Below are 16,342 nucleotides of genomic sequence, written 5' to 3' on the forward strand. Positions count from 1 at the left end.
TTAACTCTTCTTTTTGAGTTCTCAAATGTATTGTATAATAACCTCAAATAGTCTCATATCTTGAGACATTGTGCAGTGAGAACACCATATTGTCCAAGACCCTGCGTATAATATTGCACAGGGGCTTGGACAAATCAAAGCATATTGTGCGATCTTTTATGGAAAGTATTTTCTTGAACAATAATCTGCACCAACACTGAAAATCACTTCTAATTCTAATCAACTTTTACTATATGAAATTAAGGTTGCTATTATGTACTTGTCACAATGTTCAATGATATATTCTGATTGTAGCTGCAATCCTGTGTTTACTGGAGTGTCTTTTTTTTATTCAGTGAGAATTATTTCTGGGAAGATGTGTATTACAAAATACACATGGTATTACCAAAACAGCAATAGTTTACTAGTTTGCAGCATTAAATTATAATTATGCACTTTTGCTATAATATATAAATTGTGACTAATTTCATTTAGAATACACATTTTTATTGTGAATACTTGCAGGTGGTCTTTGATTTATGACTGTAATGGACCCTGCTCATTACGGTCATAAGTTGTGGTGGTTCCACACCTTCCTCCTCCCCCCATCATGCCAATTATTTTTCACTTATTTTTGTTGAAGTTCACCTTTGGGAAATCTTCCTTGTGGCCTTCCTAGACAATGGCTATGTAGTGCTGTCCTGGAATGGGCATTATTTTGGGAGGTGAAGCAGGGAGAATTGAGTAGCTGCAATTTTTGGTTTCCAAGAATTGTGACCATTTCCAAAATGGTGCCCGCTTCCAGGGGGGAACCACACAGCCTCTGCATAGGAAGACCGCAGAGCGGATCAGCTGTTTCTCCTTCCCAAAGGCAATCTTTAGAAAAAAGGAAGCAAGATGTAATGGGAGAAGACAGACTGGGACAATGGGATGAGGAGCAGAACCAAGGCCTGCGGATAATCCAGCTGGGTGGAAGGTAGATCGAAGGGACTCAGCATGGCAGGAAAAGATAGGGGGGATGCTGCTGTAGCATCAGAGGTGGTATTCAGCAGGTTCTGACCAGTTCTGGAGAACCGGTAGCGGAAATTTTGAGTAGTTTGGAAAACAGGTAAATACTACCTCTGACTGGCCCCGCCCCAATCTATTCCCTGCTTCCCGAGTCCCAGATGATCAGGAGGAAATGGGGATTTTGCAGTAACCTTTCCCTGAAGTGGGGAGGGAATGGGGATTTTACAGTATCCTTCCCCTGCCACACCCACCAAGCCACGCCCACACAGCCACACCACGCCCACCAAGCCACGCTCACAGAACCGGTGTTAAAAATATTTGAATCCCACCACTGTGCAGCATCCCTAGGTCAGTCGTAAGGGCAGGTGAATTGTCAAGTGGCTGAATAGTTCATATGACTGCAGGGGGCTCTGCAACAGGCGCAAAGTTCAGTACAGGACATAAGTCTCTTCTTTCAGGGCTTTCATAATTTCAAACAGTTGCTGAATTAATGCATTAGGGTTAGAGGTTATGACTTCCTGTATATTGCAATAAAATATGGCTATCCTGAATATACTGGAGGTCCCATCAATTAGGAATGTACATGTGGTGGGACCATAAAAAGGGCCTTCTTGATGGTGGCCCTTTGTCGATGAAACATCATTCCCCACTGAGGTATGATTGGCCCCCACCCTGTTGCTTTTCCAAAAGCCCTAAAACATGACTTTGTCAGCAGGCCTAGGGAAATGAAAATGGAATCAATGAAGTGGTAAATTTGATTGCCTGCTGCCATGGGGATAGGTGTGTGTGTGAGTTTATATTTATATTGTTATTTTAAATGCAAGCTGCCTAGAGTTAGTTTAGTTTACTTTATTGTCATTGCACATGGTACAATGAAATTAAATGCTGTCTTCAGTGTAGATTATAACTATAAAAATAAAAACACAAACATACCATATTTTTCGGAGTATAAGGCACACCTTTTTCCCTCAAAAGAGGGTGAAAATCTGGGTGTGTCTTATACACTGAATACAGCATTTTTGGCCTCCCCAAACCCTGCCCCCTTTGCAAAAATGGCCATGCATAGCCTTTAGGAGGCTTCCAAAGTGCTCCTGGGGACTGGGGAGGGCACAAATGAGCGAAAAATGGGCTGTTTTTTTGCTCATTTTTGCCTCTGCAGCCTGCAGGAGCACTCTATAAGCCTCCTAAAAGTTATGCATACCCTTTTTTTGACAAAATGGGCCTGTTTTCATGAAAAATGGGCCATTTTTTGCTTGTTTTTGGCTTCCCAGCCCCCAGGAGCACTCTACAAGCCTCCTAAAGGCTATGCATGGCCTTTTTTTGACAAAAAACGGGCCATTTTTGGGTGGTCTGCAAAGTACAAAAACTGTTTTTAGAAATTTGCCTCTTCAAAATCTTGGTGCGTCTTATATTACGGTGCTCTTATACTCCAAAGAATATGGTACGTCCTTTATTTTCTATAGAATTGAAATTGAAAACCCAATATTGCACTATCCCATAGACTTCAATATGGTTACTGCCCTGGGATAGAAGCTGTTTTTAGAGTCACCTATGTGTGAGTTCGGCGACCATATACATTTGTTAAATAAATCAATATTAAATAAAAGTTAAGTTCCAATACCTCAGTGTTCAAGGTACAAAATGTATTAACATGAAATTTGTTGGGATCTGAGCTTATAGCTAAAAGAAATTTCTGTCATAGCGCTATCACTTTTCCCCAGCAAATGTCCTAGACATTTTCAAAACTTTTATAACATAGGATTTGATTCCTACCACATAAATTATATATTTTTTTGTTTTTAAATCTAGAGGAATTATAGTTAATAATCTTGATAAATATAAAACAGGTCCCATTTTTCAAGTTTCGTCCTTCTAATATAGTTGTGCTGGCTGATTTTCTGAATATAGGTGCTATCTCTTTAATTCCTTGATGTTGCTCTCAAATGCTCAGTAATAAAATCAAACATGATCTAGATAACTGCTACAGGCAGGATGACTCACAGCTCTTGACACTGAGGTTTCTATTTTACCTCCACTTACCAGTTCAATGAACCTTGCATCTCTGAAGAATTCAGAGATTTGTGCTCTAAAGTCCTGTAATTAGTAGGAGAAAAATTAGAAAAGTCACTACTGTAATTTTTGATGTGTGCTATGCAGTGGTGGGTTTCAAATTTTTTTAGAACCTCTTCTGTAGGTGTGGCCTGCTTTGTGGGAGTGGCTTGCCGGCCATGTGACTGGGTGGGAGTGGCTTGCCGGCCATGTGACCAGGTGGAAGTGGCTTGCTAGCCATGCGACTGGGTGGGCGTGGCCAACTTGTAAAATGTGCTGAAACTCACTTAACAATGCTCTTGCTTAGCAACCAAAATGTTGGCTCAAAAACTCTGGCATTTGAAGCATGCAAGTCTTTATGCTGTCAAGTTACAAGACCTTTGCACCCCTAACCCTTTAGAAAAAACCCCAGGGGTGTTCAAACTTGACAGCTTTAAGACTTGTGGACTTCAACTCTCAGAATTCCTCCTCTCGCTCTTCATCTTGATGATGTCCGGACGTGCGGGGGGAGGAAGCTGGAACCGGTTCTAAATGGCACTGTAGATTTGTGGAACCTCTTCTGTAGAAGAGGTTAGAACTGGCAGGAACCCAGCCCTGGTGTTACGTAAAACTATGTTTCTTATACTGTCAAGAATCAAGAATGATTGCACATAGATAATACAATTTATTATATGTCTTGATCAAATACAGAAATGCCTTTAGAAAATCAACAGAAAACTTGCAAAGTTCTGTCTCTGGATCAGAAAAAGTATAACTAAGTCAGATATTATCTATTCTGCATTAAAGGATAAATTTGAGGGAAAGATAGAGTGAGGGGAGATATGATTTCAGCCGTGTTGTGTTTGTCACTACTATGTCTATTTTGTCTTATTTCACAAAAATATTTGAATTCCATATTCATTTATCCATACATCTGTTAATCAAGGGGATAGCACATTGTATCTTTAGTGCTGAATTGCTTATTAAATGTTCCTTTTATTATCAAACATGCTTTACTTCCAACATACATTGATTTTACTCTATTTAAACATTGATTTGAGCTCCATATTAATTTCAATTAATTAACTTTTTCCATGCCGGCAATGGCTTCTTCTGAAGTCAGCATATTATCTAACATGGTAGCCAGTGGCATTCATAAGAGAGTAAAACAGGTGAGATCGTGGTCAGAGCATCACGATCAAAGCCTCGTCCCTTTGCTCATGTGTAGAACAATACAAACGGTATGTACAAAAGGGATCAGGATATTGTGACTGCTTTCTTGCCTGTTTTGAAATATGCACACAAGCATGCATACACACATGCACAAACTAACACGTACACACCCCTATGACACTAGGTTAATCTGGTTCTCCCACTTCAGTTTCATTTCAATTTTATTTCATTACCTTTATGGTAATGAATTCACTCCATAGGATGTTCCTTGTTTAGATCTGTATTCCCACTTTGAAAACATTTATTTTATTCTTATCAAGAATCGTACTGATTTTCTCTTCTACTTTTAATTTTACCAGTCCTTGCTCTTTTTGACTATATTCTTCTTCTCTATATACACATTACACAATAGCCTTTCATACTTTTGCACCAATCATATTCCTTCATGTATCTTTTCACATTCACAATCAATCTCATTACATTATTATATCAAGGATCTTTCATACCTCCCATTAATGTAAATTCATACTTCTGTGGATTTTGTAATGTTCTTTTAATTATAACAAACATCTTTTATATCATTGTTCCATATATTAATTTTCAATTCATTTTATTTGAAATTATGTTTAATACTGTTACATATAGAACTCATATTTCCCTCCTTGCAGTTATTCTTTTATTTTCATTTATTTCAGTATTTTTCTTCCATGTCTTTTTCCAAAATCCACTTTTACACCACTAAAGGTTGTACACTTCTCACCAACCTTGTATCGTTCACCACATCTCTCAATCTTTTATCACACATAATCAAATCAATCAAATATATAGATGTATGCTTAACCCATGGATTTGAAATGGATTTTTTTAAAAGCAAATGATCACCAAAGAATTTGAATCTCATTCATTCATGTTGCTTCAAATATCACTTTTTCTTTACTCTCTCATCTTATTTCCACCATCCATTCATTATCGCCTAACAGAGTAACTCTCTTGATCACATTCATTCATAATATATTACATAATTTCATTACCGCCACCCAAACACATACCAAAGTCAAACCTGGTAGTAATAAACAAATTTACACCAGTACAGATTGCACTATAGATGGAGTATAAAATATAAAAGTCAGTGTAAACATCAGGTACCATGGACCTGATCTGGAGCGCAGTTTTCTGTGTATTATCTATTGTGGCTCTGGAACAAAGAACAAATAAACAATTATTCTAATTCTTGAAGCACAATATTGATGAATCCAATTTTCGTTAATTTAGTGAAATAAGTGTCTGATGGAATAAATGCCATAATAATATATTCCATTTTCCCATCTTACATATATTTCATAAGATAGGCCCGATCTAATCTGATAGAAGTTGCAAATACGTATTTCATAATTTCATGCAATCCAGATCTGGGATTGCAATGCAATTTCAATTCAGATAGAAGGCGCAATGTTAAAGAAAGCTGATTTAAATTATCAACCTTATAAATTCCTTCTGGATTTAGTCTGCCAGATAGTTCTGGGAAGCCAAAGCAATCTCATATCAGTTTTAAATGTGATATTATTTGACTGATGCTGCATTCTCACACAGATTGTAAAGATCAAATCCCATTAATATGCTGGGACTTATTTTTGAGTCCATATGCTTAATGTATGCAGAACAATAACATAAAACTGTGACTCATTATTTGTTAGTACATACAGTATACCATGAAATAAATGTGACTTACATAACCTTAGTTCCCATTCTCACAAGGCAATTGTCTTTGCTCATTATTCTGCTGGCTAAAAATTCAGTTTGTTTTCATTTTCTCCAATTGCTTTGCTTCTATGTTCCTAATGAGTATGACTGTGGTAACACTTGAAGAACAGAATAGATTTCTATTTGCTTTCTTGGAAGCTCTGTTAAAGGCTCCCAGTGTTTTCATTATTACAGAACTGCAATAGAGATGAGGATCACAAAGTATCTTCTCAGAATACTAAAAAAAAAAGGGAACAAGGAAAAAAACTTTGGCAAGTACCCCACAGAGCACATCCAAAGTTTCAGAAACTGCCAATCTAGGGTGTGCCCAGTATCGATATGCAGCTGTTCTTGTTTTGTTGTTTCCAGTAACTTTACATGTTTTTTACTTCTTTTGATCCAGAAAGATTCCCCCTCTGCCATCTGAAATATGTAATTCTTATTAGGGTATCATTGGCTCTCTCACTCTTTAGATCTTGGCAGCTAAGTGAACTATTTTCTGGCTGAGCCAGCTGAGGGCAAAGCTAGGTTAATCTGCTGCCGAAGTAGAGTAGCAAAGAACTCACTGCTCCAAGGTCCCTTCTCCTCAACCTCACCTGGTCCGATGAGCAATTTGTCCCATCCCAAGCAGTCAGAGGACAATAAATTGGGTAACAAAAATATGCTTCCCACAATTAGCTGTCTAAAGCTACTCCTTTATTCAGGTGTCAAAGAAAGCCTTATTTTTCCACCCAAGGAACCATTATCCCCAGTCCCCACCTTGGCTATCCTTAGGAAGAAGGAAAGGAGGACATGTTGCACAGTGAGTGGGTTGTTCTTTAGACAGCTGAGCCAGAATTTACTACATTTCATCCACTCTAGAAGGGAGGTAACGGTGGGCATATAGTTTACACATAGACACAACAGACCATCTTATCCTTGGATGTCCCAGAGTTCTGCCTGTGACTCGTTTCTGGCCTGCAGTATGAAACTTGCATGTTGGCTGCAGAGATGTAACCTATGGTCCAAAGGAACTGGTGGGGAAGGAACTGGTGGGGAAAACTAAATTATATTATGGGAAAATCAGTTTGTCATTAAAAGTCATTGTGCTTTTGAAATTATTTCCATGATGCGCTAATTCATTTCCTCAAGATAAAGTTCTGAGATGTTTGATCTTTTTAGATGTTGTAATAAGATAATGAAGGAACAGTAAGCTTTGGGGTTGATTTGTGATTAATGTGGAGTCTGCAATGACTTCATTTTGCTATGTTTCCATCAAAAATGAAATATATTCCAGTAGAGGCATATGTGACAAAATTAAAAGATTTACAACCTTTATGTAACTTGCTTTGTGCTTCAGAGGAAAAAAATATTTCTGCTTCAGGCAGTTTGGGCTCAATTATCTCACCTTAAAGTGTGCTGGAATCTGCTGTATACTGCCCCTGTATTTAGAATTAATTCAAGGATGGTCAAGCTATACTCCTTACTCATAACCCTCCAATCCAGTAGTATGCTGGTAAATATTTAACAACTGGTTCAACTGGCATGGTCATTGATGGTCACACTTGCCACATAATTGATTGGTGTACCAGGTATGGTAGGTTAGCTCCACTTTCAGTAACACAAAATTCCCAAAATTTTAACAAGTGGACCTCACAAGTTGTTAAGTCGGAAATACCACTGCTCCTATCTCCTTGTGATTTGTTTGCCTCCATTGTCAACCAGTAGTATAACTGGATTGAACACTGTCTAATGACAGCCTCTGGTTTAAATCTACCAATCCTCATCCATGTTGTATGAAAAGCAGTAAATTTCTATAATTCTCAGGCAAGCAGCTACTTCACAATCTTTAAGCAATCTCCCTCTAAAGTAAGCATTTAATAGAAATGAGGACAGCTGCAAAAGACGGTGGGGAGTGGTGGAAAGAATTGGGGCACTCAGGAGCATCCACCTTAATTTACGTAAGGAGATGGAGCATTTATTTAGCATAATTGAGCATACCAGTCATAGTAATGTTACATTTATTAATTAATTGGTTAGGAAAAGCCCAGCCATTGAATAGAGCGGGACTGATGTTGAAGGGTAAAGAATATTGGGGAAATGAAGGAAGACAGAGCTGTCTGTGAGAGCTTGCTGCCCACACATGTCATGGAGGATATTAGAGCATTGTGTTGTCACTGCTGGAAGTCAAGAGACCTGCCACTGTCAGGTTCTTCACATGAAAGGTAAGAGTGTTATGTTTTGTTTTACTTCTGGCAGTAACCAAACATTTTAGCCATTTGACTGCAAGTTGCTGAGAGATTATCTATTTATGGCAATATGAAGATGAGCCTGACTTCTAGTGACTTCATGGCCCTGCTGTTAGTTTGATAAGAGGATTGATGTGGTTTTCCAAAATTCTTTCTGATTTTTTTAACTGCCTGGTTAGCCTATAGGCCCAATCTCCTGTTAGACTGCTACCTAGACTAGCTCCCCAGACCAGACAGGTGCTCTATCTGTTGAAGCAGTCTTCTTTTATGTGTACAGATTATATATTACTATTATTTCTAATTTCTACTAGAGGCCATTTAAAGTAGCAACAGTTAAATAGAATGTAAGTAATCAAAATGAGATAATAGAAATTATTACCGGAATATTTTCTCAAAAAACCTTGGTTCAAGGGGAAAGTCAGCCTTCTTTCCAGAAAGGGAAAAGGTTGGATGATAAATGCAGCTCAGAGAAATTGCATTTTATAGCCTGTCTATGCCATCTTTTTTTCTTGCTCCTCCTCCTTTATAAAATCACAGCTGACTTTTTTATGGTCTCACTGTCCCAAACGCATCCTTTCTCTCCCTATCAAAACCAACTACTAATGTGTGATGGCCAAAAATATAATAAAAACTTAATATCACTCTACCTCAACAGCTAAGCAGAACCTCCAGGAACAAGTGCAGTATACCATCACAGGACGATGGCAATTAAGTTAATTTAGGGATAGGCTAGCATTCGGTTATTGTTTATCCACTTTTAGAAGCTCATTGTTATGGGGGGGGGGCGTATTTCAACTTTGGAAGAGCCATAATTAACGAGTAGTTTTGACCACAGTTGGCTTGGTTGATTGGCTTAGGATAAAGAGCGCGGTTGAAAAGCGCAAGACCATATCCCAGATCCTGAGAGTTAACCGTCCCTCAGTCCTGAGCCCACCACCCAGGCGCAGCTTTTCCTTTCTAGAGCGCCCCCTGGCCTCCGGCTCTAGTGCCGAGGATTTGCCCCCAGCAGCATGCAAGGAAAGGGGTGTGCGGGCCGTATGCCCGGAGAACTCTTTAAGCAGCAGGCCGAAGATGTTGTAGTTGTGAGCTCTGGGGTTGGCAACATTACGCGCACAAAGTCAAAAGCAACACGCTCGCCCGAGCCAAGTGCCAAATCCAAAACGGACTTGCTCGGTAGCTATGAAAAATCACTGCAGAAACGGCAGCGCATCAGATACGGGCGCGATTACATTCGCAGGCGGGATCGACGAGAAACCTCCGGCTTCGCTGGCAGCCTCTTCCTCCGCCCTCCCGCACGGGCAAGGGCCTCTGCTCCTCTCCAGCCGAATGGGTCCTTTCTCCTCTTCAGTCCACCCCATGAGCTCCTTCTCTCCGGCCGCTGCTTGCAGGCGTTGCCGGATGACGGACGGCTAGGGATCCGAGGCGGCGAGCTCTGCTACTAAGAGTGGAGCAAACAATCCTACTACTTACGCTGGGAAAGAGAATCGGAGCGCTTCTTCTACTCTCTCTCTGTTTCGTTCTCTTTCTTGTTGGAGAGGAGTTGATTTTTTCACCAGTCGCCTTTTCCCCTTCCTCCCATTTCTCTGTAGTCGTTGCAAAGAGAAGGGAAAAAAACCAAACAAAAACAGCGGAATCTAGAGGATCTCGCGTGTTGCCCTCTCTCCGGGAACCCGAGGGGGGGGGGCTAGATGCTCCTTCGGTTGAACCTTCGGATTCCTCCAGCTTTTCCGCCCCCTCGTCGTCGCACACGTACGAGAAGACTGGCTTTCCATCAATATCACAGCCACGCGTTTCGTGGAAGGGGGACCCCCTCCTCTCTTCCGAGGGGGAAAAAGAGAGAGTTTCTTCCCCCTCCCCCTCTGTGAGCGGACTGTTACCGGCGCTAGGTGGTGGTGGAGCAGCAAAAGGGGAACTTCGAGCAGATCTGCCGTGTGGAAAAAGATCGGCTTTCCTTGCAAAACTTTGTTTAAAAGCTGCCTTTTCCCTCTCCTTCCGCCGGTCGCAATTTCTGCTCCAAGATGTAAAAGGAAGCGCAGCTACGACACCCTTCTATCGAGACGCGGCCCATTCCGCCCTCCAGGGTAAGGGGATTTTCTAAAATATTCTTTATTAATTTAAGACCCGTTTAAATAGCCGCCGTCGCAGGAGAAGCAGGAAACTGGGGGTCCCGCCTTGGCTGAATAGCTGACGTTCCTCCCTCTGCACCACCAACTCTCTCTCTCTCTCTGATTCCTTGAGGATTTCTAAACCGGGGCGGGGTGGAAGGGAAGCTCCTGTTAGCGCTGTACATACTTTTATTTATAATAATGCACCGCTTGTGAGAGATGAAATGTGCCTGCCTAATGGGAAGTTTCATTTCGAACGGAGGCTTTCCCAGCACGGAACAAGTAAATGTCTGAAGCCATATGTGTTTATCCTGTTTCTTTTTATATTTTATCCTCCCCAAACCTATGAAGTTAAGAGGACTGCTTTGACCAATACTTTATATGGAAAAACAAGCTACTTATTCCCTCTTCCACTGACCTCATCAGTTTGAAGTTGCTGTGTGTGTGTGTGTGTGTGTGTGGTGGTGGTGGTTGGGGGAGGCAGAGGGACCATGTATCTGGGGAAGGGGGTTCGCTAAAGCACTGTTGCTGTCTGATTTCTTTCTCCAGATACCCCGATTGTGAGAAGGAGCTCCCATTTACTCCAGTCGTGATGCTAATCCGAAAAGTCTTGCTCTTCCTTCATTGCTGCTGGCCTTCTTTGCTGCTTCACTGGATGCTCCATCCTATGTGGGGCTTCATTCAGGTAATGGAAGAACTGTTTTTCCCCCCTTCCCTAGCCAGGGTGCATTTCTCGGGTTTAGTCATTGACTGAGTTCCCAATGCAGCCTCAACTTCTGCAGAAAAGTACTTCGCAAACTGCTAATGAAATTACTTTGGCAGCAAAATAGCTGAATTGTTTCAGAAGGAAGGTGCAAAAATGTCTGTTGATAGTAAATTCAGTTATTTCCATTCTGCATATAGGACTAATAAGGGTAGAGAGAACCTCAGAACAGCTGTTATATGATTTTAGCAATGTTGTGTTATTGTAGTTTCTGTCCATGCATCCCTTGCTTTCAACTCTTTTTAAAATTGCACCATTGGCATATCTTTGCACAGCTAATAGTGTGGACGCTAGCTCTTTGACAGATCTTGATCAGCTGTTAATTCTAGAAGTGTCACAAGTTTCATGTTTATCAGTACAAATGAATGTGGCTATTACTTTAAAAGCCATGGGTTTTGGAGATAACTATAAAAGGAGAAACACTTTCTCAAAATCATTGTTGATTACGTTCAGGATATTTGATGTTGAAGTGCTTGGTATTTTTATTAGTTTGATTGTTAGTTCTCAAGTGATTTGTTCCACATATCCTCCATCAGTGCACTTAAGGCTTTGTGACTTAATATGTCAGAGAAAGTAGGATTTTGAATGCCAGTTTTGATGCTACAAACAAGTGTCTAAACCTGTGGTAAGGCTCTCAGTCTTGTACTTTCAGAGAAGGAACTATAGCTTGGATGATGTGACTGAGCACAGATGAGGAGTGTATGCTGAAGCTACTTTCAGATATTTCTATTCTGGCATTTGCACCCCTCCCCTTCCAGTAACATTGGATTGTGGTGTTAGTAGTGGAAGCACTGGAAATCAGTCTAGTATGTGTCCTTGGCAGTGAAGATAGCTGTGCTTTCTGCTAACTTGTTCCTTGGTGTCTTAAATTGCCCTTCTATTTGCTGTTTTGCATTTGAATATGAAAGACCAATGTTAAAGTTCCAGGTTTGCCACAGTCGTATGTAATTTGGTTTGGTTGATTATAATCCAATTTGTTTTCATATAAGAAGCAATAAGGAATGCATATTACATCCCATTTTTGCACAGCAGCTCAAGAGAGCATGTGCAGTGATCCTCCCTCCTATTTATCCCCACCACAAGCAGCACTATGAGATGGGTTGAGTTGAGAGAGGCCACCTGACCCAAAGATGCTTAATGAATTTCTGTGGCTGAAGTTGGTTGCAGCCTAGGTCTTCCTTCTCCTAATCTAAACACTAAAGTGGCTCTCTTTTAGGCTAAGAGAATTTGGCTTAATTTAAAGGAAGAGTAATTAGTAGTATGAATCCTAATTAGATTTATTCAGATGTAATTGTCATTGAGCCCAGTGACACTTTCAACTAAATATGATTAGGCTTGCTGCCTATGTGGTATTAAAGCATCAATTGTGATTCAAGGCACACCTCTCTGAAAATAAACTGAACTGGATTAGATTTATTTGCAAATAAATTTTCAAAGGATCATATAAAGATATAAAGAGAAGGGAAGAGGGCTCAAGATGAATGGAAATAAGATAATCAGACCTAGAACTCAGAACATCTGAAAAGATTTTCTAATATTTCAGCTGAAGTTTTGAGTGAAATGGTGGAGGTGTTAGGGAAGTGTTTCTGAACAGAGTTTTAAATCTGGAAAATGTCTGTGTTAATTCAGGTTATATTTTACTTGACCTAGAAAGTTCTAAATATTTTAAAGTTTACAATGTTCAAAAGGAGAGTATTGTTAGAAGCTTAACCTCTGGATAAATTATATGAATCTCCTCCAAATCATTTTAGCATTGGTCTATCTTAACTGATCTGTATATTTAATGGAAAAATACTTAATAATTGAACTAAGATAAATTAGATGATACATGTGGGTAATGTTACCTAGAGAAGCTCCCATGACAAGAAAAGTATAACAACCTAACTGTATCACATATTTTTTACACTTCAATGATGTTTCAAATAAATATGTATCTATAAAGCCACTTCTGGCATTCTGCCATTGATTTTAGGCTTTGGATACATAATTCAATTCTAATATATGTTGCATGAATCCATACATAGATAGTATTATTTTGTCTTTATTTATGAACAGTGCTTGTACATTTGTTTTTAATTATATTTCTGGATGTCCTTCACATTTTATGATAAATATTTATTGTTAATCCCCCATAGTACTATTTTTATTGCCTTATCCTAAATTTTCTAAACAAAACCCAAACCTCAAAAACTATAGCATTGGTTCCCTCACTGAAAGGGATGCAAGTTACAATATGCAAAGGATCCAAGTCTTTTCCGGCATATTTAAATGCTCAATACTCTTGAGCTTAGTACCTACAAAATGCAGTTTGTTCATTTGGAGCAGGACTTCATCCTTGATTGTGTTGACAAGAAGAGGGCTTTCTAAGACTCATGACAGTAGTGGCAAAACAAGGTTTTCCAAATAGCCTAATTTTATTAGCATTTTGGCACAAGATCTGATGCAACTACGAATTGAACGCAGACTGAATCAGCTTTATCAGCTCTCTGGTTTCAATTTGCCATGCAGTTTGACCTTGAAATTTATATCTGGTGATGACTAGTGATCATTATAAATACATATAGGGGTAACAGCAAAGGCTGCAGTTCTGCTGACAGTGTCTAATTCTTAATAACACCAGCAATATTAAAGTAGCTAGCTGTTCAGAAATGAATCTGTTAGTAAGTAAGATACCAATAATCTATTTCAGGCAGCCGCAGTATAGCCCAATTAATTAGAGTTGATTCTTTGCTTATAATCTGGCTTGGTCTTGATGGGGTCACTGATAACCTGAGTATTTAGAGGACATAGAAAACTAAGTTTTGCTCTTATAAAGGTGGCAGACTGTGTACGTGTTAATATTTAAATTATTTGGTTTAACTTTCTCTCTGTTGGTCTTTTGATCTATCAGTTGTCCAACTGCTAAATAAGATTCTCACTTTGCTGCCTGTGATGCTTTAGAATCTGGGTGGCTAAATTAGCTTACATAATTGAAAACTGGGCATGTTTACAAGGCAGATATAATTATAAGAAAATAACTGCTTTTTAAAACCAACTACCCTTCAATCAATCATTTAAACTTACATAAGCAACTGTTATATAAGCTTTGTAGGTAATTCATATTATACAAAATAATAATATATTGAATTAGGTAGTAAAATCAAAGCATTTTAAAGTACAAATTATGGGACAGTATCTATTTTTATTTGCTTTTGTGCTTCTCAAAGTGCACATAGAGATGTATATTTTTTCTTGTTATCAAGAAAACTATAGTGAAATGTCCGTATCAACAGGAGTCAAACTCAACTCACAGGACCCTTTAGACCAGTGGCTCTCAACCTGTGGGTCGGGACTCCTTTGGGGGTCGAACAACCCTTTCACAGGGGTTGCCTAAGACTATCGGAAAACACATATTTTCAATGGTCTTAGGAACCGAGACACAAATTTTATGGTTGGGGGTCACCACAACATGAGGAACTGTATTAAAGGGTTGTGGCATTGAAAGGTTGAGAACCACTGCTTTAGAGTTATGCAAAAATATTAATTGAATAACTTTAATGGAAATGTATACATGGGCTTGCCTTTATATTATGCCTGGGAGAAAAGTGTTAGATTTGTGAAATGCTGTGATTTTATCAACATAAGCAATTTTTTTGTTCCTGTTGGATTAGCAAAATAAAATTAACCACCATACAACATGAGTTTGTGAACTAGATTCCTGTAGAATTTAAATGACGGATTATCCCACCAGAGGTAAAAAAATATATACTATAGTATTATCTTTCAGCTCAGTGCTATATAGAATTGTGTGATATCTTGATGTTCTACTTGAATAGGATACACTTTGATTAAAAAGAGGGTTAAGGACTGAATGCTGGCTCTAACCTTTCTATGGTGAATCTCCAAAAGATTCCTGTTCCATTTTGCTGAATGCTAGGAGCCACCATATGTTATAAAATCGAAAACATCCATATATTTTACAATTTAACTGAGTGTTAAATTTGTGTTGCTTCTCCTTCCCTTGTTTGCTATTCTATACTGCTGCTCTTTTGATGCAAACTTCATAATCAAGAACATATTTGTTATTCGGCAAATTAAAAACATTAGAAATATTAGACACTTTAAAATGTGATATCCTCACAGTTAGTGGCAAATAAATATAGTATTTTCCGTTCATTCATATCAGTTGAAAATTCATTTAAGACTACCAGCAGGGAAAACCTGCAGTATATAATTTCTGTTATAGATACAATAATATGAAAAGAACAACAGGGGGCAGAGGATGAGTTTCATGCTTCATTTTTAGGTAAAATGTAGCTCCATTGTCTTGGGCTTGTAAGAAGGCATAACAGAGAATTTGAACCAGCACGAAGTTTGATGAGGTCTTGGACAAGATGCATTGGTAGACTCTTCCATTGCTACATGGTAAAAACCTAACAATGCAGATAGAAATCAGTAGTGATAAGCAATTATGTAATGGATGATGATGAAGATGGATGATGGAAGATGGTATTCTATAATTCAGATTTGCCTAAATTCTGTGGTGCTATTACCATTTCAGTTTTATAGATGACTGAATTGGAGTAAGCAATTCAATACTTTTCAGTGTAGGTAGATTCCTACAACAATGGGCTGCAATAGCCATCAATTATGGAGACTGGGAGCAATGATTCAAAAGATACAAAAGCAGCAGTTCATCTTCCCTACCCACCATTAAATTACATCATAAATTTACACAGAAGATCATGTACTGGGCCTGTGCTATTGCAGAGAGGCTGAAAGTATCCACTTCCATTAAAAAAAACAAACCACTTGCTTGTTACTTTGAAATCCATTGAGCTTCTCAAATTTCCCTTTTTCCTTCTTTCATGTAGTCACAAGAAATACGGAAGATACGTTCCTTTTTGTTTATAATGGCCATAATAAATCAACTGACTCCAGACTGTCTCTTCTGGACAAACGTAGCTCTTGTGTCACATATTTGGCCAGTCAGGAAGGGCTGCAAGAGTCCCTACCTTTTATGATACGAAGAGATGGCCCAAGACCAGGATGTGCTTTTTGGTGGCAACCTCAGTGTTTTGGAACACTCTTTTCCTGAGAGATACCTTTCTCCTTTCAGATGTGTTGTAAAGCTCCAAAAGCCATCTTGATCTGAACTGTCTAAGCTACTTTGATTAGAGTTTTTAAAATTAATGCTTCTTTATAAACTCTGGAGTTAATGTGTTAATTTTTATTCTTGGTTCTAGTGAGAACAACCAAATATTCTGTAGAATGGGATAACATATAAGCTAGTGTATGACTAAAATTTGTTTATGATTTAGAACAAAAGAGAGTGTTCT

At 38.9% G+C, this 16,342-nt stretch overlaps 1 protein-coding gene across 4 annotated transcripts in view; it reads left to right on the forward strand.

Annotated features, from left to right (window-relative positions):
• Positions 1-16,342, forward strand: part of PRIMA1 (proline rich membrane anchor 1) — a 100,444-nt gene that overhangs the window by 12,188 nt on the left and 71,914 nt on the right. Inside the window, exons 2-3 of one of the 4 annotated variants that reach the window (XM_081939466.1) lie at positions 7,948-10,237; positions 10,811-10,946. In XM_081939466.1, coding sequence (XP_081795592.1) covers positions 10,854-10,946 — 93 coding nt within the window. In that variant the 5' untranslated portion in view covers positions 7,948-10,237; positions 10,811-10,853. Of the gene's footprint in view, positions 1-7,947; positions 10,238-10,480; positions 10,544-10,575; positions 10,702-10,810; positions 10,947-16,342 lie in introns of those variants that run through there. The other 3 variants (XM_081939469.1, XM_081939467.1, XM_081939468.1) reach the window with 3 other exon arrangements.

The sequence above is a fragment of the Natrix helvetica genome (genome assembly GCF_964273705.1).
Source record: "Natrix helvetica genome assembly, chromosome: 1".
NCBI lineage: Eukaryota > Metazoa > Chordata > Lepidosauria > Squamata > Natricidae > Natrix > Natrix helvetica.